An 18,245-nucleotide genomic window follows, 5' to 3' on the forward strand; every position below is an offset into this window, starting at 1 on the left:
ACGCATGCACACTTATGCACGCGCATGAATTTTGAGGATTTTTTTGGGCAGCGCGCTCCATGGCTGAGGCGCTGCAATAATGTGGATGCTTTACCACGGGATGTCTCCACGGCTAACCCGCAGCAGGGTGTGCTGTGTGGCTGATGTGCCCTGCAACACTTTCAACTGGTTCAATTAGAGGCGGCACCATATCGCACCAAATTGCCAGTGTGACCACGGCCAGTGACTGGCTCAGCAGGGATTTGAATACAGGCTTCCCTAGTCCAGAGCCAATCCTGCACCTCTTGAGTCTGGCTCACAGGGCTGCATGAAACTCATTTCTGTGCTGAGAAAGGGTCTAATTCAAGTCGCTTAAATGGTAGGTGGCTGGCAGGAATGTAAAGCCCTCTCATCCTGGCCATAAGAATTAATATCCAAACAGAATGAACCAAACATTTGCTTAAAACAGTAGGAAGAGGAAAAGAAACTGGAAGTAAGTTTAAATTATTCAAGTTAAAAATCATTTAAAAATCATTACTATGCTATATTCCATTCAACTGCATGTCTCTTTCCAATCTCAATAACCATGTTTGTTTCAGGACATTTTGAAAAAGAATTTCAGCTGCAATAATTGCAAGACAGTAAAAAAGAAGTTAAGCTGTATCAAGAGGTTTATACCTTCCAACCTTAGAGGATTACTCCTGAGGAAGACTAATGAAATGAGTATAAAACCGGGTGTTCATAGAGAATATCATGTTGGACTTTTCCTTGAATATGTCAGAATTTCCTAAGCAATACTGTCAAGTCTGAATAGATATACATATATACATGAATTATTAAATGTTATTTTTATCACAGTGTTTCTTTGTTTTTTGGTATGTACCTACAACTGTGATCCCTTCCTTGTACTCAACCTCCAGGTGGTGGCTGGAGAACTGGAATGATAAGAACATAAACCCTCTTATGCCCAGGCATAATTCCAAGAGCTAGTGCTCCAAAGAAAAGGAAAAACATTTTCTAAAAGTTTCTTCGTGCCCCTGGTGTAGTGTTGCAAAGTCTGGGTCGGGAAATTACTGGAGATTTGGGGGTGAGTCTGGAGTTTGGGGAGGGGAGGGGCTTCAGCAGGGTTTAATGCCACAGAGCCCGCCCTCCAAAGCCGCCATTTCCTCCAGGGGGACAGAGCTCTACAGCCTGGAGATCAGGTGTAATTCTGGGAGGTTTCCAGGCCCCACCCGGAGGCTGGCAACCCTAGCCAAGAAAGGGGGGAAAGGGAGCAAGTGGCCCTTTAAAGACCCCGGACTCAGGCCACTGAGGGCTTTAGAGGTAACGGCTGCCACTTGGAATTGTACCCAGAAGAAAACTGACGGCTTGTGCGGCTCTTTCAGATTTAGCGAGATGCGTTCTCTCCAACTTGATCCCGGCTGACTGTCCTGTAGCTGTTGAAGCTGCCAGGCAGTCTGCAAAGGCCGCTGCACGCAGAGTGGGTTGTGAAAGTCCCGGCTGGATTTAGGGGCTGCCAGGTCTTGGGAATCCAAATCCAGCGAGGGGCGGCCTGGCCTAGGCCCCACCCTGTCAAAGGCGGGATCAGTCAGGTCAAAGGGTGGAGCTCAGAGAGGACAAGAAGAGGGCCCGCTGGCCCAGGGACAGAGATAGGAAGTCAGTGGGTGGAAGGAATGGGTCAAGGAACAAGTCAGAAAATACTGATTCCTCTAAGATTAACAGCTGGAGCTCTCTGTATGTCTCTCTATCTCTCTCTCTCTCTAGGCAAAGAGACAGTGAACAGAAAGGGAAAGCCAGCCAAAGACAGCTGCCATAGAGGATGTGCATGCACGTGTTTATGAAGATACCCTTGCCTAAGTACATATTGATGTGCCATCCGATTGCAAGGCACACAGACCACGATATCTCCCACGCAAAGCACAGAACTGTCCTCTCTTGGAAACCGCTTGGAGCACAGAAATTCATGGGATTTCAGTGGGGAAATGAAAAGCTCAGAGGGATTATCGTTTAATACGAAGCATCCCTTGGAAGAGGCACGCCCGGGCCTTTTGCTCTAGCTGTCTTCTCTTGGGTAAATCCCTGAGATCAAGAAGTCAATTTTACCTTGGCACTGCCTTTAAAGAAAAGATGTCATAGCTGACTGTCCATCTCCTCCTCCAGCCTCCAAGGAAAGGATGCCAACGTCACACCCAGAAGTCACACTGAGGTACTGTGTACACCTGTGTGCAAAATGTCCCCCTAAGTAGCAGCGAAGGAGTGGAATAGTCCATATGTGGAGCTGAGAGCATGTCTGTGAGCCATGCGCTTTATTTATGTATTTACTTCATTTACAGCCCGCCTGCTTCCCCAAAGGGGACCCAAAGCCGCTTACATCCTTCTCTTCTTCTCCATTTTATCCTCATAGCAACCCTAGGCTAGGCTAAGAGTGTGTGGCTTGAGGACACCCAGCAAGGCTCCATGGCAGAGCGCAGATTCGAACCTGGCTCTCCCAGAGTCTCTGTTTTGTCCTCCGGTTATGCAGCTCAGTCTCAACAAACCGCTGTCCTTTTCATCAAGCTCACAGGGACAAGCTTATCACCCCCCTCTTAGATAGACCAGCACTTGATGCAGATAGTGCCAATCTTGAGAGACTTTTGATAGAGGAAAGTCAGCAAATCTCTAGGCAAATAGCTAACTTCTGTGCACATCTGGTAAAATTCCACAACAAAGCAGATCAAGCACAACCCTTATCTACCTTCCACATAACTCATAATTAGTTCAGTTGTAGATATTTGATAATTTTTGATACAATGGATTTTTAAACTTTCAATGATTTTAAGGTTACATGTCTAAATATCTTTTTAAGCTGAAAGCAAATTTGCTGGTACCTAATGAATATGTATTTCTTTGATCATTGGTCTTGGGCCATACATAAACATTGATTGATTGAGACTCAACAAAGGTGATGTGATTTTGTGCCGTTTTATCATAACCAGAGGTCATTTCGGGGGGGAACGTGCTTATCTTGAGAATATATAACATAATACGTCTATCAACTCTATTTGTTTTATCTGGAAGCATATTAAGCAAGTAACTTTCAGGGATGAGCCGCAGCTCTATTTCTGTGATCTCTTTTATCAATTTTTTAACCATTTTCCAAAATTTCATTATTTTTTCACACCTCCACCATATATGGTAAAACGTTCCTATATTATTTTTACATCTCCAGCATGTATCAGGAACGTTTCGATATTTTATCCGGTGACCAGTGCCACCTGTAAAACATTTTTAGAATATTTTCTTTATATGGTGTGGCTCTTACTATTTTTATCGTTTCCCACATTTTTTCCCATTCTTGCATTGTTATTGCATGACCTATATTTTGTTCCCAAACTCTCATGCAAGGTTTTACCGCTATTTCTTCCATGTTCTCCTTCAGTAAGAGTTTATATAACTTTTGAATTTGTTTATCCGCCGAGGACAACCAGATCTTGTCTATCTCTGACATTGAATCTTTAAACTTTGATTTTTTGTCCTCAACAAATCTTGATTGATTGTATGACCCCTGATCATAACCAATGGGCACCCAGGGGGCTCTGCCAGGGCCTCTACCCACTCTGACACCCAGGACAGGCCTGTTCCAAAGACCTCTGCCACTTTCTCCCTTAGGGCCAGCTTCTCCAGCGAGGGCCGAGCTGTGCAGGACGCCAGCTGCTCCAGAACTCTCCCCCCGTCCCCAGGCACATTGGTCCGGGTGGGCTCATTCCCGCCTCAGTCTCCACCAGCCGAAAAAACTTAAACCGCTATGGGAGGAGGATGCTGTGGTGCTGATGATGTCCACGGTCCCCTCGGATGCCCCAGAGGCCTTCCGCAGGAAACGAGGCAGGGGGGGCTGAATACTAGTTGGCAGGCGCTGACTGACGAGGGCGGTGTGCTTCAAACCCACCCCACTTCCAGTTAGGCTCCAGCCCCTTTTGAGTACCCTGCCAAACGCTTCCCCCCCCAACACAATCAATATCACCAAGGCTGATTGCAAACCGTTAACATCTTTATACCTTATGAAACAAAACGTGCCTATAATTCAGTTCAAGGTGTTCCTGATTAATACTTCATTGCTCTCAACATCCACGTTGCCTGCACAGTCTCCTCTGCAGAGCTGTCTTTTGTGCTCACGGTGTCTGTTTAAGGAACACATTCATTGTACATTCAGACTCTGTTTGTAAACTCCAGGTTGGGAAATTCCTGGAGATGGGTGGGTGGGGTGGAGCCTGGGGAGGGCGGAGTCTGGGGAAGAGAGAGAGGCCTCAGCAGGGTCTAAGGCCACAGAGCCCGCCCTCCAAAGCAGCCATTTTCTCCAGGGGAACTGATCTCTGTCTTCTAGAGATCAGTTGTAATTCCAGAACTCCAGGCCTCACCTGGATATTGGCAACCGTAGTTCAGATATAAGCTACTGAACTAAGAACTAACAGCTCTTATTCAATTTCTACATTTCTGGTGCTACCACCTAGTAAATGTGTGTCTGCAAAGTGCCGTCAAATCGCAATCGATCTACAGCAACTTTTCATCGGGTTCAGAGGTGGTTTGCTCTTGCCTGCCTCTGCGTAGCAACCCTGGACTTCCTTGGTGGTCTCCATCTGGCTGCAGGTGCTCCAAGATTGACACCCACCCAGGGCTTTTTTGGTAGAAAAAGCCCAGCAGGAACTCATTAGCATAATAGGCCACACCCAACAGCAGAAGCTCATTAACATATTAGGCCACACCCCCTGACAGCAGTTTATTAGCATATTAGGCCGCACCCCCATGTTACCAGAAGTCTAGTCATCCAGCCACACCCTTCTTATTCTGTTTACTTTGTTTGTTGTCAAAACCCAGGGCTTTTTTTGTAGCAGGAACCCCTTTGCATGTAGCCAATCCTAATGAGTTCCTGCTGTTGGGTGTGGCCTATTATGCTAATGAGTTCCTGCTGGGCGTGGCCAACTTGGGAGCCAGCCGGAACTCCGTTCCTGTGTGTTCCTGCCCAAAAATAGCTCTGCACCTACCAAAGATTTTATAAACGGCACCCATGAGGACTACACCCTTGTATGGGAAGTAAAATCAAATCTGATGTTCCTACCAAGAGTGTGCTCTTGGAGGCCTGAGTACGGTGGCAAACGTGAAAGGCTATATCCTGTCACTGTATGAGACGTGCATTAAATGGTTCGTTTATTTTTTAAAAACCTTATATGAAATATGCAGGTGTTTGGACAGGAGCTACAGTTGTGGATAAGGGGCCGATTGCGTTACAACTCATATTTTTAAGTTGAAATTAATCTCAATGCGCACTTTTTAAAAAGGTGTCGAGAAAGATGAAGACACTGGGATAAAATTAAACAAGCATGTAAGGCTGAATCCGTCATCTCACACTGGAAGTCCTCTTGGGGTTCCGAAGGGGGATTAAGGGAAAGGTATTTGTTTAGAGAAAGTCGGCCCAGATAAATCACTCTCCAACGTGACTTTCAGAACGGCTTCTCTGAGCTCCCTGCTAAGCCATCTTAGACGCTCTGCCAAGCACTTGTCTGTGACATCACAGCATGAGGACAAAGTTCCTCCCAGCCGCTCACCTGCCCTCTGCCCTGGCTTCCCAGCACTCATCCTGCAAACTAGGATGCTACGTGGCAGTTAAAACCGACCAGGAACTGTATGGAGGTGCCCTTTTTCAATTTGACCTAATACCCTGAACCAGCAGCAGGTCTTCAGGCTTTGCGCTGAGAATTTCTCTGGACATGGCCCAGGCAAACTGACTGTGACACACCAGGAAGCTTCAGACGAGTATGGCAAACACTCCTGCAATCCACTTCTCGAGGACTTCATTTCTGGAGGACTTCGGGTGAGATTTCTGGTCCTACCCAAAACATTTTCAGAGCACACAGACATGTGACTCCTCCGACCTAGCCTATGGAACTTTCCCGTACTCTAAACTTTCCGTTTCACCCTTGTATACATATACACACATATATGTGGCTTATACTGAATCAGCCCTTCGGTCCATCAAGGTCAGACGGGCAATGGGTCTCCAGGGTCTCAGGCGGACCTCTTTCATATCATCTTCAGCCTGGTCCTTTTTTTTAAACTGGAGATACCCTTGCACCTAGGACCTTTTGCAGGCAAAGCAGTGGCTCCTCCACTGAGCTACAGGCCCTTCCCCACTCACTGCAATGTCCCGTGTTGGCACATTATGCGTGAATGGTTCACTGCAAATACATCGAGATGGGTAGCCATGTTAGTCTGTAGTGGTAGGAAAGAGCAAGAGTCCAACCTCACCTTAAAGACTAACACAATTTGTGGCAGGGTGGGAGCTTTACCATCTGAAGAAGTGGGCAGTGACTCATGAAAGCTCCTACTGTGCCACAAATTTTGTTAGTCTTTAAGGTGCTACTTGACCCTTGCTCTGGTGCACTGCAGATACAGCATGACAGAATGTCCGGGTCAATGCCAAGACAATTCACTGCCACAGGAGGTGGTGGCAGCTACAAGCATGGACAGCTTCAAGAGGAAATTAGATCAGCATATGGAGCAGAGGTCCATCAGTGGCTATTAGCCACAAGGTATAGATAGGAACTCTCAGTCTGGGGCAAGTGATGCTCTGTATTCTTGGTGCTTGGGGGGGCAACAGTGGGAGGGCTTCTAGATGGCACCTCCAGATGGCACCTGGTATATTTGCCCACTGTGTGACAGAGTGTTGGACTGGATGGGCCATTGGCCTGATCCAACATTAGCTTCTCTTATGTTCTTATGTTCTTGGTGCTGGGGGGGGGTCAACAGTGGGAGGGCTTCCAGTGTCAAGGTCCCACTGGTGGACCTCCTGGTGGCACCTGGTATTTTTGGCCACTGTGTGACAGAGTGTTGGACTGGATGGGCCATTGGCCTGATCCAACATTGGCTTCTCTTATGTTCTTATGTTCTTGGTGCTTGGGGGGGAGGGTCAACAGTGGGAGGGCTTCCAGTGTCAAGGCCCCACTGGTGGACCTCCTGGTGGCACCTGGTATTTCTGGCCACTGTGTGACAGAGTGTTGGACTGGATGAGCCATTGGCCTGATCCAACATTGGCTTCTCTTACGTTCTTATCCAACTGCAGTTGGATCACTGCTTTTTCAGTGCGGTCAGTTCACACAATCAAGGGCATCAAGGGTACAACAGTCATATAGAGTGAAACCCTTCTGATATGTGTGGACACATGAAACCCTTGTGTGAACCTCCTCACTGCAAAACCAAGTACTCTTCTAGTGTGCTGGATGGTTGCGCATAATCTTTTCTGTTCTTTTTTTAAAAAAAGACTGAGGAGGAGGGAAGTAGGAGAACAACCACATGGCTCGGTTGTCTGCCCCCACAGAAGGCTATCCTCTCCATTACATGCAGACCAGATAGCATGCCCTCTCCTGTGAAACCTGGGGCTTCCAGGATAACCTGTGGAAAGGGAAGAAGTGGGAGGAGGAAAGCTCTGAAAGCGATTGCCCAGTGAAGCCCTAAGGTGCAGTAAACAGGAGCCAGCAAGACAGGCATAATTTTTGTGACTGCCCCCCCCCTTTTCTCTCATTTGTACGGAGGCAGAGTGTGGGTGAGGAGGGGGAGTGGGTGGGAAACTGTCCATGTGCCGGAGCCTCCAGGGCTGCAGTGGAGGTGTTTGTGGGAAAACTGAATTAGCAAGATTACACCGGCCGTCTTCGATTAGACCCAAAATCTGTCAAGTGTGCGGCGACGAGCAAATGCAATTTTTTACGTTAAGAAACACTAGTAAGACACTGCAGACAATTTATCCGTTCACACAAATTAAGAGGGGGGGGGAAGAACTCAGGCCCCGGGGGAGGCTTTCCAGGTTTGAATGTAGCTGTCATCTCCCCTACGAGTCCATAATGGACACTGTTTCAGGGGATAGGCCTGTGTGGATCTGCAGTAAAACGGCGAGACAATCGTGGAAGAAGCCAGTGGTGATAGGAAGAGTTGAAGGCAGCAGGGAAATAGGAAGACCCGACAGACAGGAGAAAGAGGGACTCCAACAGAGAAGCCACGGCCTTTGGCTCGCAAGACCCGAGCAAGGCGGTGCCAGAGGGCGTTTTGGAAGTCAGTAATTCAGAGGGTCCCCATAAGTCAGATAACAACTTGTGAGCATGTGACACACATAATAGCACTTTAGAGACCAACAAGATTTGCGGCGCATAAGCTCTGCTTTGACTCTCAAAAGCTCATGCGCCGCAAATCTTGTTGGCAGGGGTCATTTCGTAGAGCCAAGGTGCTACAGGAGGACTCAGATCTAGATGTCTTGCCCAACAGAGGGCGGGTGTTTGAAAACAACCGCTCGTGTATAGACAGACCATTCACACAAATGTTACCTTGATGCCTACCTAGTCCAAAGCCCACCGAGGGACTGTTTATGAGAGCACCTGCATGGAGTCACTGATTATGAACACCAGGCGTGCCGGGGCTATTTTGCCTGCTTCCCCTGCACCCTTCAGGAACATGAACTTTGGCCAGGCGAGCAACCAAACCAGGCAAAGAAGAATTGTGTGTTCTGGTGAACCATCTGCATCATGCCTGCAGCCTTCGCAGACTGAAATGGTGGATGACTGACGCATGAGGGATATGCTGGAGGTTGGGGGAAATTCCTTTCCCTGGCAGATGTGGAGATGTGGAGCTCTTGGCCTGGTACAGCAGACTCAGGGCACACAGGGAAGATGATCCCATCTGAGCCCCTGCCAGTCTCATAACTCAGTCATCTGAAACCAGGGTGTCAGAACTGCCGACATTTTTTATCGTCTCATCTGGCTAGCCCCACATCCATAAAATTCCTTGGTGGGAAATGGATTGGTCTGTTTCCAGAATATTCTGTTTCTGGTGGGAATTTATCAGTGGTTTAAAAGAAAAGGGGAAGACTGGAGGCTATATAAGCTTCCCACCAGGGTGTGGTTTATAAAATTATATTCTCTTATCTAAAAGCTTAGCATAACGCAGACACCCACAGACTTCATTAGAGCATTACTGGGGTGGTGGTGGTGGGGGAGTGCTCTCAAAACTGGGACTTGGCAGGGAGAGTTCTGAAACCCCAGCCTCGGAGAATTTCATTTTTATTAACAAGAATAAATCTTCATGGAGAGGTACAGTTATCAAAAAGGACATTCAAAAAGCATTATTAAGTCAGCAGGCTGGAGAAGGAATGAAAATGTTATTTGTAAAAGGGTACAATTTATCCACATGTTTCTAATTATGGCTTGGAGAAGAAAGATCTGGCATGTTTATCCATCGAGTATATGGGCTGAGGAAGAGCTGGGGGGTGGGGGAGTGCAACTATTTTAGAATCTAGTCCAACTTCTCTGGCACAGAAGAATTCATAATGCAGAGCTTCTTCCAATAATTTGTGACAGGTGACCTGTATCTTTCCATTTGAGCATTCGAAATTTGAAATGCTCAAATGCATGTAGGTTTTGTGCAAATGCACGTAGGTTTTGTGCAAAGAGAAACCTGTTTTTCTATATTAACGTATCATGTAGCAAAGAAATGCTTACATGTTAAATTAAGATGGCCATTCACATACAAATGCAAAAGTGGCAAGAAATGCGGAAACCTGTCCACAACCATCTTCAGTAAATAATACTGCTGGATAGACAGCCTTTACCCCAAAAGTGTGGTCACACTGACAGGAGAAGGGATGGAAAACCGCTGTAACAGTGTTTCTTCTACAATTGCGTATTCCAAGAATTCCTCCATCTTAAGAGATCAAATTGCCTTTTGGAGTTTTGTGCCCCCCACTGGAGGTTTTTTTTGTAAATCAGTGTTTACTCTGATGGCTGCTGGGGTCATTTTTACCCCCAATGCATTGCTGGGGAAACTAAAATCAGCATCAAGATGGGTCACCGGGTTTGTCTGTAGCAGAAGAAAAGAGCAAGAGTCCAGTAGCACCTTAAGGACTATCACAATTTGCGGCAGGGAATCAGCTTTCATGAGTCACTGTGTGAGCTCCTCCCCGCCACAAACTGTGTTATTCTTTAAGGTGCTACTGGACTCTTGCTGTTTTCTAAAATTAGCATGTCATGTGAAATTGACAAAATCTTATTTTCTTAATTTTTGCATAATTTCTTTCTGGTACTGTTGCTGTTGTTCTCTTACTGCACTGTGAAAAAGAAATTCTAATTTCTTTACCATGAAAAATCCTTAATTTCTGTACCGTGGAAAAGATATTCCTAATCCCCCCCCCCCCTTTATGGCAGGGGTCATGCTCAATGCAACACCAGGAGTTCCTCGTTTCTAGAAAATACTTTGGGGTCTATTTCACCGCTGCACTACATTAGTAAAATGCACTTTCTGTTTGGGCAACAGCTGGCATTCTGAAGAAGTGAGCCGTGACTCCCGAAAGCTCCTCCCCTGTCACAAATCCTATTAGACTCTTTTCTACTGCTTAAGCTATCAAGCTGATAACAGATCATTTCATGTCTGGTCCCAAACTTCTTTATGGGGCTGTGATGACAGTGAACCGGCTATTCTATTATTAAACTCAACAATCACAAAAGATAATCAAGAAATATATAGATCAGATATCACTTCTACATTATTGGCTACGGCAACACTGACTTATAGTGGCCTCATGGAAATCTCCCAAACCTCCTACCATTCAGAACTGGCGAAATAAATGTTGGGATCATTTTATAATGGACAAGATTGCAGATAAATATGAAGGCCCAAACGAGCAGTCATACGGGATCTCATACCAAATGTGTGCGCAGGCGGTTCCCTTTGATCACATATTTTGTGGGAAATGATCTCCTACCCTCAAACCATAACTATCTGGAATGGACGCATTTTTGATTCACGGTTGTTTAGTCTGAGCTCTCATCATATAGGTATTAGATGTGAAAAGTAGATTAGACTAAGGCTAGTTATGTGCAATGTACAGTTACTGAGCTGGAATTGATTGAAAACACAATGTACTATGTCTTTCAGTATGCATGTTTGTATTGTTTTAATTAAATAAAATTTTGAAAACCCAAAAAAAAAAAATGACAGTGAAGCCATGGGATGCCAACTTCGGAGAGTGCCTCTCTATGTTACCAATATGTGATTTAAAATCCTTTCACGGGTTTCTGCATTGGAGATCTGCAGCAAGGGACATGAGCTTTACAACATCCAGAAGCCACGGGAGGAGGGAGAGCTCCTGATCCAGCCGCGAACCCCGGGCAGCTGCTCTGGCAGTGGCAGCGGCAACAGCTGCTTCGGTATTGGCCGCTGCTACTTTGGGGACTGACTGCAAGAAACAGGTCAGTTTCTCTCTTTCTTTCATCCCCCCCTGACCCTGACGATAAAAGATGCTGAGCTGGATCCAGGGCCAAACTGCTGCTTGCACTAGAGCTCTCTTGCCAAGTGGAAGTGCAGGGGAAAGACTGCAGCAGCCACTTGCGCTAAGTCAGACTTATATTCAGGGGTCATTTCGTAGAAAAAGAGGTGCAGGAGCTCATTAGCATAACTCATTAGCATAACTTATTTGCATATGCCACACACCCTGCCATCACCGGAGGTGTGTCAGAAGGCAACACCCACCGGCCAGCTATTGGGGGGGGGGACGTGCAGATCCGTCCTCGTAGAGGAGGAAGAGCTTGTGCCTGAATAAAACTTGGTCTTAAAGGTACCACTGGACTGTTTTGGACTGGGGGGCGGGGGGGGGCTCTGCAACTTACCTGGCTGCTTCTTGCTCTGACTGAGGGCTGCTGGGAACAGGGGGTGGGGCTTATTGCATGTGCCCGCCCCCTGGGCTCTTTACTGCCGGAGCTCCTGCTGGAAATGACCCCTGCTTATATTTTATCCCTATTTCCACTTGAGCAAGATATTGTGCAACCAATTCCTGGGAACAAAAATATATAGGGAGGAAAGCCTAAAGTCCTGCACAAGATCTTGCACAAGCGGGACTACATTAGTCCATTTATGTTTCCGCTGGCAGATCAGTGGATCCAAGACACTCTATGTCTAAGATGCCAACGGACCTGAGACAGCAGCAGCATCTCTGAGGGCTTCTGGCGCCAGGAACACTGCAGGGAGAGGGGAGGAAGAGCAGCCTGCCTGCCGGCACCAGGGCCACAGCAGCCGGGTGGGAGGGGGGACTCCTCCTCTCGCTCAGTTTAGCATTCCAGCTGGAGTTTGGCTCGCAAGCCCGTGCTGCTTGCCCCACGTGGAAGGAGGGGATGACCAGTCAGCCAGGTCTATTAACTTGCACTGTTTAAAACACTTATTAGCCACTTGTATACCTTGCGGAACTCAAGGCGGTTTACAATGTAAATAAAACAACAATGATACAAATCACAGATTTTAAAATCTCCAATTAGGACTGCTAACAAATAGAAAACTAAAGCAGTCAAATGCCCAGAGCATGCGGGCTTTTGTCAGATGCAGTCTTAAATGAAAGTGTCTTCAGCTGATTCCTGAAGACTGTAAGTGAGGGGGCCAGGCGCACCTTCCTGTTGCTCCATAATTGTGGGGCTGTCACCAAAAAGGCCCTCTTTTTATGCACCCACCAGACAAGCTTCTCTGATTGGTGCAATAGTCAGAAGAACCTCTCTGATGGTCTTAATTCCCAGGCAGGCACACATGGGAATTTCCTGGACCACGGGATGCTGAACTTGATGGATGTCCCTGGTCTATATGCATCGCTTGTCACTTTCAGGGAAAATCTGATCTGTCTGTTGACCTGCAAGGCCTTTAGCAGCTACGTCTGGGCCTGGTAGTAGAACTGCCGTTGACATATTTCATATCACTGGTGCTGCTGGAATGCTAGGCTGTTAAATATTCTTTTCACTAGCTGCCCTAATAGAGCACGGTTTGGGTAGGGTGGGTGGATGACAGAAAGACTATGCAAGGCTTCTGAAAACGGAAATGCATTTTTCTCATCTCACTTTCTTCCCTAGAAACTGAGACCGATTTCCCACAAGCCGCTGCTCCGTGCTCGCTCTTCCCTTTGCCCCGATCGTACGTGTCAATTTCACACTATGTGCTGCGCGGCCGCATTTTGCCCCGCAGCTTCGCCCAATTTCCCCCACATCTACTCGATCCTCAAAAAACAGGATTGAGTAGATGCGGGGGAAATTGGGCGAAGCTGCGGGGCAAAATGCGGCCGCGCAGCACATAGTGTGAAATTGACACGTACGATCGGGGCAAAGGGAAGAGCGAGCACGGAGCAGCGGCTTGTGGGAAATCGGTCTGAGAGTTTTCACAAAGTGCAGAGAGTGGGGTGGGACTGGATACATAATCCACAACCTGGGGACAGCGCCATGAAGGCAGAGTGGTTGGAGCGGGGTACTACTGAGAGCAGAAAACAGCCCCCAGAGACAGCTGAGCATTTTGAGGAGATGAGAGGGCACATTCATTGGATTCCCTTTGGAGGACACTGCAATGGCTGAGCCCTCTCGATGCTCTTTCTCAGGCCCGACACCCAAAAGGCATTTGGAGTCATGCAACTCTGGGGAGCTTAAAAAAGGACCAAGTGACATCATCGCCAGAGTCTAGAATTTAGATAAACAGAGGAGAGTTGAATGTGATCCCAGGGTGGAAAAATCTCAAGCATGTCAAAGATTTGGTACTCAAAGGAAACCAGTCCCTGGGAAGCTGCAGAAGAAAATTATTCCGCACACAGCAAAGAGCATGAGGTCAGTCTTCCAAGTGACATACCTTATCCTTGTCACCTTGCCGGACATGCTTTTCCTCTATGCTCTTGATTGTGTTGGCTCCGTGGCCGGTGATTTGGTTCACTGCTGTTCTTCGCCCCTGTTCTTGGCAGCTGGAAATTAAAACAAGTAACACTGAAATCGGCAAACTCACGATTCTGCATTTGTTTATCTGCTTCTTTCATTGTTCACCTTTCTTACAGAGACCGATTTAAAAGCCTTTTTTGCAGCAGGATCCTTGCGAGTACTCCAGGTTTTCAGGAGTGTTTGCAAGGTGGCACTCGCAGGCTGGCAGGGCCAGTCTCAAGATTTCTCTGGAGCAAAGCAGATGGCCACTCTCCAGGCTCACGGGGCACGGTCTTTCCCATCACCTTTTACCTGATCCTTTTAATTAGAGATGCCAAAGACTGAACCTGCGACCTTCCGCACGCCGAGCAGATGCACTTCCACTGAGCTATACCCCCTGCCCTGTTTACCAGGTACAGCTCCTACGTTCTGGTTCCTATGCCTGGTAAATGACTCTTTGTCTCTATTGTTCTCTTTGAGGGATACGTTGATTAAATTTGTGTTATCAGGAGCTGATGTTCTTTAGGGTTTAAATCTCAGAAACATGGAATCGATTCCGCTTGTAAACATACACGCATTTCCACACGGGAACAGGCTTGTGTGGTTCCCCTGTTGCTGCTGCAGCAGCAGCCAATGCAGTGCAGGCTTCCCTGAGGCTTCTCTGCCGGAGTCCTTCAGGGTGGCTGCCACCCTCCCACGCCCCCCGGGCCACTGGCACTTTTTCAATTTTTTTAAAACTGGCAACTGAATATAGTTATACCATTACTATAATATGTGTAAAAGGTTCTTTGAATTTGAAGCATTTGTTTTTTTAAAAAAGTCTTTCGTTGCAGAGCTATGCCTTTCCCCTTATATCTCCACAACAGAGAGGGCTTTTTGTTGGTGTTCAGTCACACAGTCGAGTCCTACTCTTTGCGGCCCCGTGGACCAGATCCCGCCAGGCCTTCCGGTCTTCCGCCGTCCTCTGAAGTTGGCTCAACTTCATGTTCGTTGCATCTATGACACTGTCTATCCATCTCATCCTTTGCCGTCCCCGTCTTCTTTGACCTTCAATCTTTCCCAGCATCAGGGTCTTCTTCTCCAGTGAGTGCTCCCTTCTCATTTGGTAGCCAAAGTATTTGAGCTTCGAGGGCTAGAGATTTATTATAAAAATGAGATCTGGAAATTCTAAGAAACCGTTAACACATATTGCTATTATGTTCTATCAATATAATAATATTCAACTGCCTTTAAAAAAAATGAAAACAACTCGGGGGGAGGGAGAAATGGCCTGTGTGGGGATAGTGTATGGGAAAACAGCTGCCATGTGAGTGGGAAAATCCCATTTTCCCTGCCCACATGGCACCAATGCAGGTTTTCCTGTGATCTTTTCCAAAACTTTGCAGCAAAGCAGATCAGAGATAAATTAGAGAAAAGCTGGGAAAGCCCTGGGAGATGCACAAATGCACCATGATGCTGTGGGGGAGAAAAAACCTGCCTCCCAACATGAGACAGATAACCATGAATTCAGAGGTGTCACCTTGCATTTCATACAAGACAGCAGCTGAGGTCAGGTTTGAACATTTCTAGAACACACTGATGGGAACGTGATTCCCTTCCCATTATGTCTTTACTTCATTTATACCAGAACTTTCCCTCCAAAGGGGACCCATGGTGACTTACATCATTCTCCTCTCCTCCATGTCATCTTCACAACAACAACCCTGTGAGGTAGGCTTGGCTGAGTGCGCGTGACTGGCCCAAAGGTCACCCTACAAGCCTCCATGTCAGTGTGGGGATTCACACCTGGTTTGCCCTGATTTTAGTTTGGCACCCTAGCTGCTACAGCACACTGGTTCTCAGATATCTTTAGCTTGAAGGACAAAAAAGTAATCAGCATTTAAAAGTGCAGAAAAGGCTCGTGTGAAATAAATGAACGTCACAGAAGGCAACCACCAGCAATCTGGTGCTCAGAAAGAGGCTCTCTATTAACCGTATTCGTATTTTTGGCTGTGGAATGCGGGAGAGCACGCAAAGCCGCTTTGTTCCAGCTACGGCAGTACCACCCCAGCCAAAGCCCTCTCCTTCACTCATACACTCTTATCCTCCTCCCTGCAAGGGGCTCAGGGAACTGGGCACAGCAGCCTCTCCCTCCCTTGTATCCTTCTCACATTTTAGTTTGGCACCCTAGTTCTCAGATATTTTTAACTTGAACGACAAAAAAGTAATCAGCATTTAAAAGTGCTGTGTCATGTTAACGCTTAGGCTGCAGTTTGCCTCTGGTCTCTTGATCGTATTGATTGAGTCTCTGTAATCTGCCTTCAGTGGGAATGGTGGACTATACATAATGTAAATAAATAAATAACAACCCCGTAGAAATAAGCTTGTATGAAATGTGGCAAATGGCCCCAGTTCACACAATGAGCATCGTGGACAAGTGGGGACTGGAAGACTGCTCTTCCCAACCCTTATCGATGCAAGGAATGAATGCAATGAAATTAAGCAAACTCTGGAGGATGACAGAAGACAGGAGGGCCTGGCGTGATGTGGTCCATGGGGTCGCGAAGAGTCGGACTTGACTGTGCGACTGAACAACAACAACAACAACAACAATTTCCCAATCCTAATCTAACATTCTAGCCAGTACATCATCCTACCTTGCAGTTTCCTTGTGTCCTAGCCATTAACCTGCCCCCTTGCTATTTCTTTCGTAGGGACACTGCTTTTCCTTTTCCTTCCTTCCTTCCTTCCTTCCTTCCTTCCTTCCTTCCTTCCTTCCTTCCTTCCTTCCTTCCTTCCTTCCTTCCTGCCTCCCTGCCTGCCTGCTATACACATAGTAATATATACAATATTTAGTCCAATACAAGATCATGGGTTTCTCCAGCTATACCATCCAAAAAAGAGAGGCTTATCTTACATTCCCATACAAGTTACAATTAAGACCCATAAATTGTTTTTGGAGTATAACATTTTTTAAGAGGGTTTTTTTTGACCATCCAAGTTCACCTTACTTCTGACTAGACACAAATTATCTGAAAAAACTGAATGCTGCATCATGCTGAGGAAAGAGGAAAGGCTGCACCATGCAGTTCAGCGAATGAAGACGAACTGCACCATGCAGTAAAAACTGTGAGCTAGCTCACACTAACTCAGCTTAGAGGGAACACTGCTTATGACTGACCCATCCTGCCATTCCTCACAGTTCAAGGCGACTTACCATAAAGTTAGAGCGCTTTCGGCAAGGCCTTAGCATTTCGGCTTTCTGTGCCCCACTACAAAACTGCATGAACACTAGTAATAGTGAAGGTACTGACGACATTATATCCTACATTTTAGTACATCATGGGGGGGGGGATCTTTTCTGAGTTTAAGGGACTGGACAGACTAAAAAAAATTAAAACCCAATTACTGTGAGAGCCGTCTTATTAGAAAGCTAAAGGCAGAATAGCTAATTGTGAGCGCTCAAAACTTGCCACTCAACTGGACGATGGATATTTGAGTCTTTTCACAACATTGGCAACTGTTCATAATGAGCCCTGCTGATACGTCTTTCCGTTACGGATCAGTCTGATCTGATGCTGATCTTTGCAGCTTTCTCCAGTCATTTCTCCATATCATTTCAAGACTGCCCAGAAGGCCAAAGGATCTCGATGCAAACTACACAGCAGTGCACTGGGCCACTAGGGCAGCATGAAACAACTGCAGGAAATGGGGAAGGGGCATGTTTCCCGCAAGACTCTTCCTCTAGCTTCTGGAAGGAGAGATAAGGCAGCCTTGGAGGTCAGGTAGAGGGAGACACTTACGCTGCATATTTAAACCGATTGTATCACTGACTGGTTAAGTTGGGGATTTGGCTCGTTTCAAACTGCTGAGATCAGTACAAGCAGTGATTAATACATTGTTATTTAGGCCAGCATCCCGTTCTTCACTGAACAGAGAAGGATTTACTTGTAAGGGGTGGTGGAAAGTGCCATCAGATCACAGCTGACATGTGTCGATCCCGTGGCCTTTCAATGCAAGAGACGTTCCAAGATGGTTTACCATGGCATGACTCCACCTAGCAACCCTGGATGTTCTTGGTGGTCTCCCATTCAAATACTAACCAGGGCTGACCCTGCTTAGCACCCAAAATCTGACAAGATCAAGCTAGCCTGGGCCATCTTACCTCTAAGTAAGAGAGGTAAATGCTTGCTGCTTCATATAACTTTGTTTCCCAAATGTGCCAGTGAGTTGTGAAGCCAAAGTAATCTAGCTAAAAATCTAAGGTTTGGAATTGGTTCTTGGAGATCTGGATTCAAATCCTGGTGTTCAGTTGTGAAGTTCACTGAGTGTCCTTGTGTTGGTCCCTCGCTCCTCACCTACCCTGGAGGAGCACAGAACAATCCATGCCGCCCTTGGAGGAAGGAGGGGATGAAATACAATCCTCCGGTATATATAATTCTATTTTGGTCATGGACTCCCCTGAACATTCCATCATGCTCCAAAATCAGTTCGCTCTCTGATCTGTCATTCAGAGGGTCTCCCTATCCACTGGCTGCTTTGCCTGAGTCCTGCCTCCAACATTCT

The 18,245-nt window shown here is 46.7% G+C and overlaps 1 protein-coding gene across 1 annotated transcript in view; it reads right to left on the reverse strand.

Annotated features, from left to right (window-relative positions):
• LOC107121839 (vascular endothelial growth factor receptor kdr-like) overlaps positions 1-18,245 on the reverse strand; it is a 70,536-nt gene that overhangs the window by 18,154 nt on the left and 34,137 nt on the right. The window contains exon 4 of the mRNA XM_015424842.1: positions 13,639-13,747. Coding sequence (XP_015280328.1) covers positions 13,639-13,747 — 109 coding nt within the window. The remainder of the gene's footprint in view (positions 1-13,638; positions 13,748-18,245) is intronic.

This window comes from Gekko japonicus, unplaced genomic scaffold (genome assembly GCF_001447785.1).
Source record: "Gekko japonicus isolate JY-2015 unplaced genomic scaffold, Gekko_japonicus_V1.1 scaffold1114, whole genome shotgun sequence".
NCBI lineage: Eukaryota > Metazoa > Chordata > Lepidosauria > Squamata > Gekkonidae > Gekko > Gekko japonicus.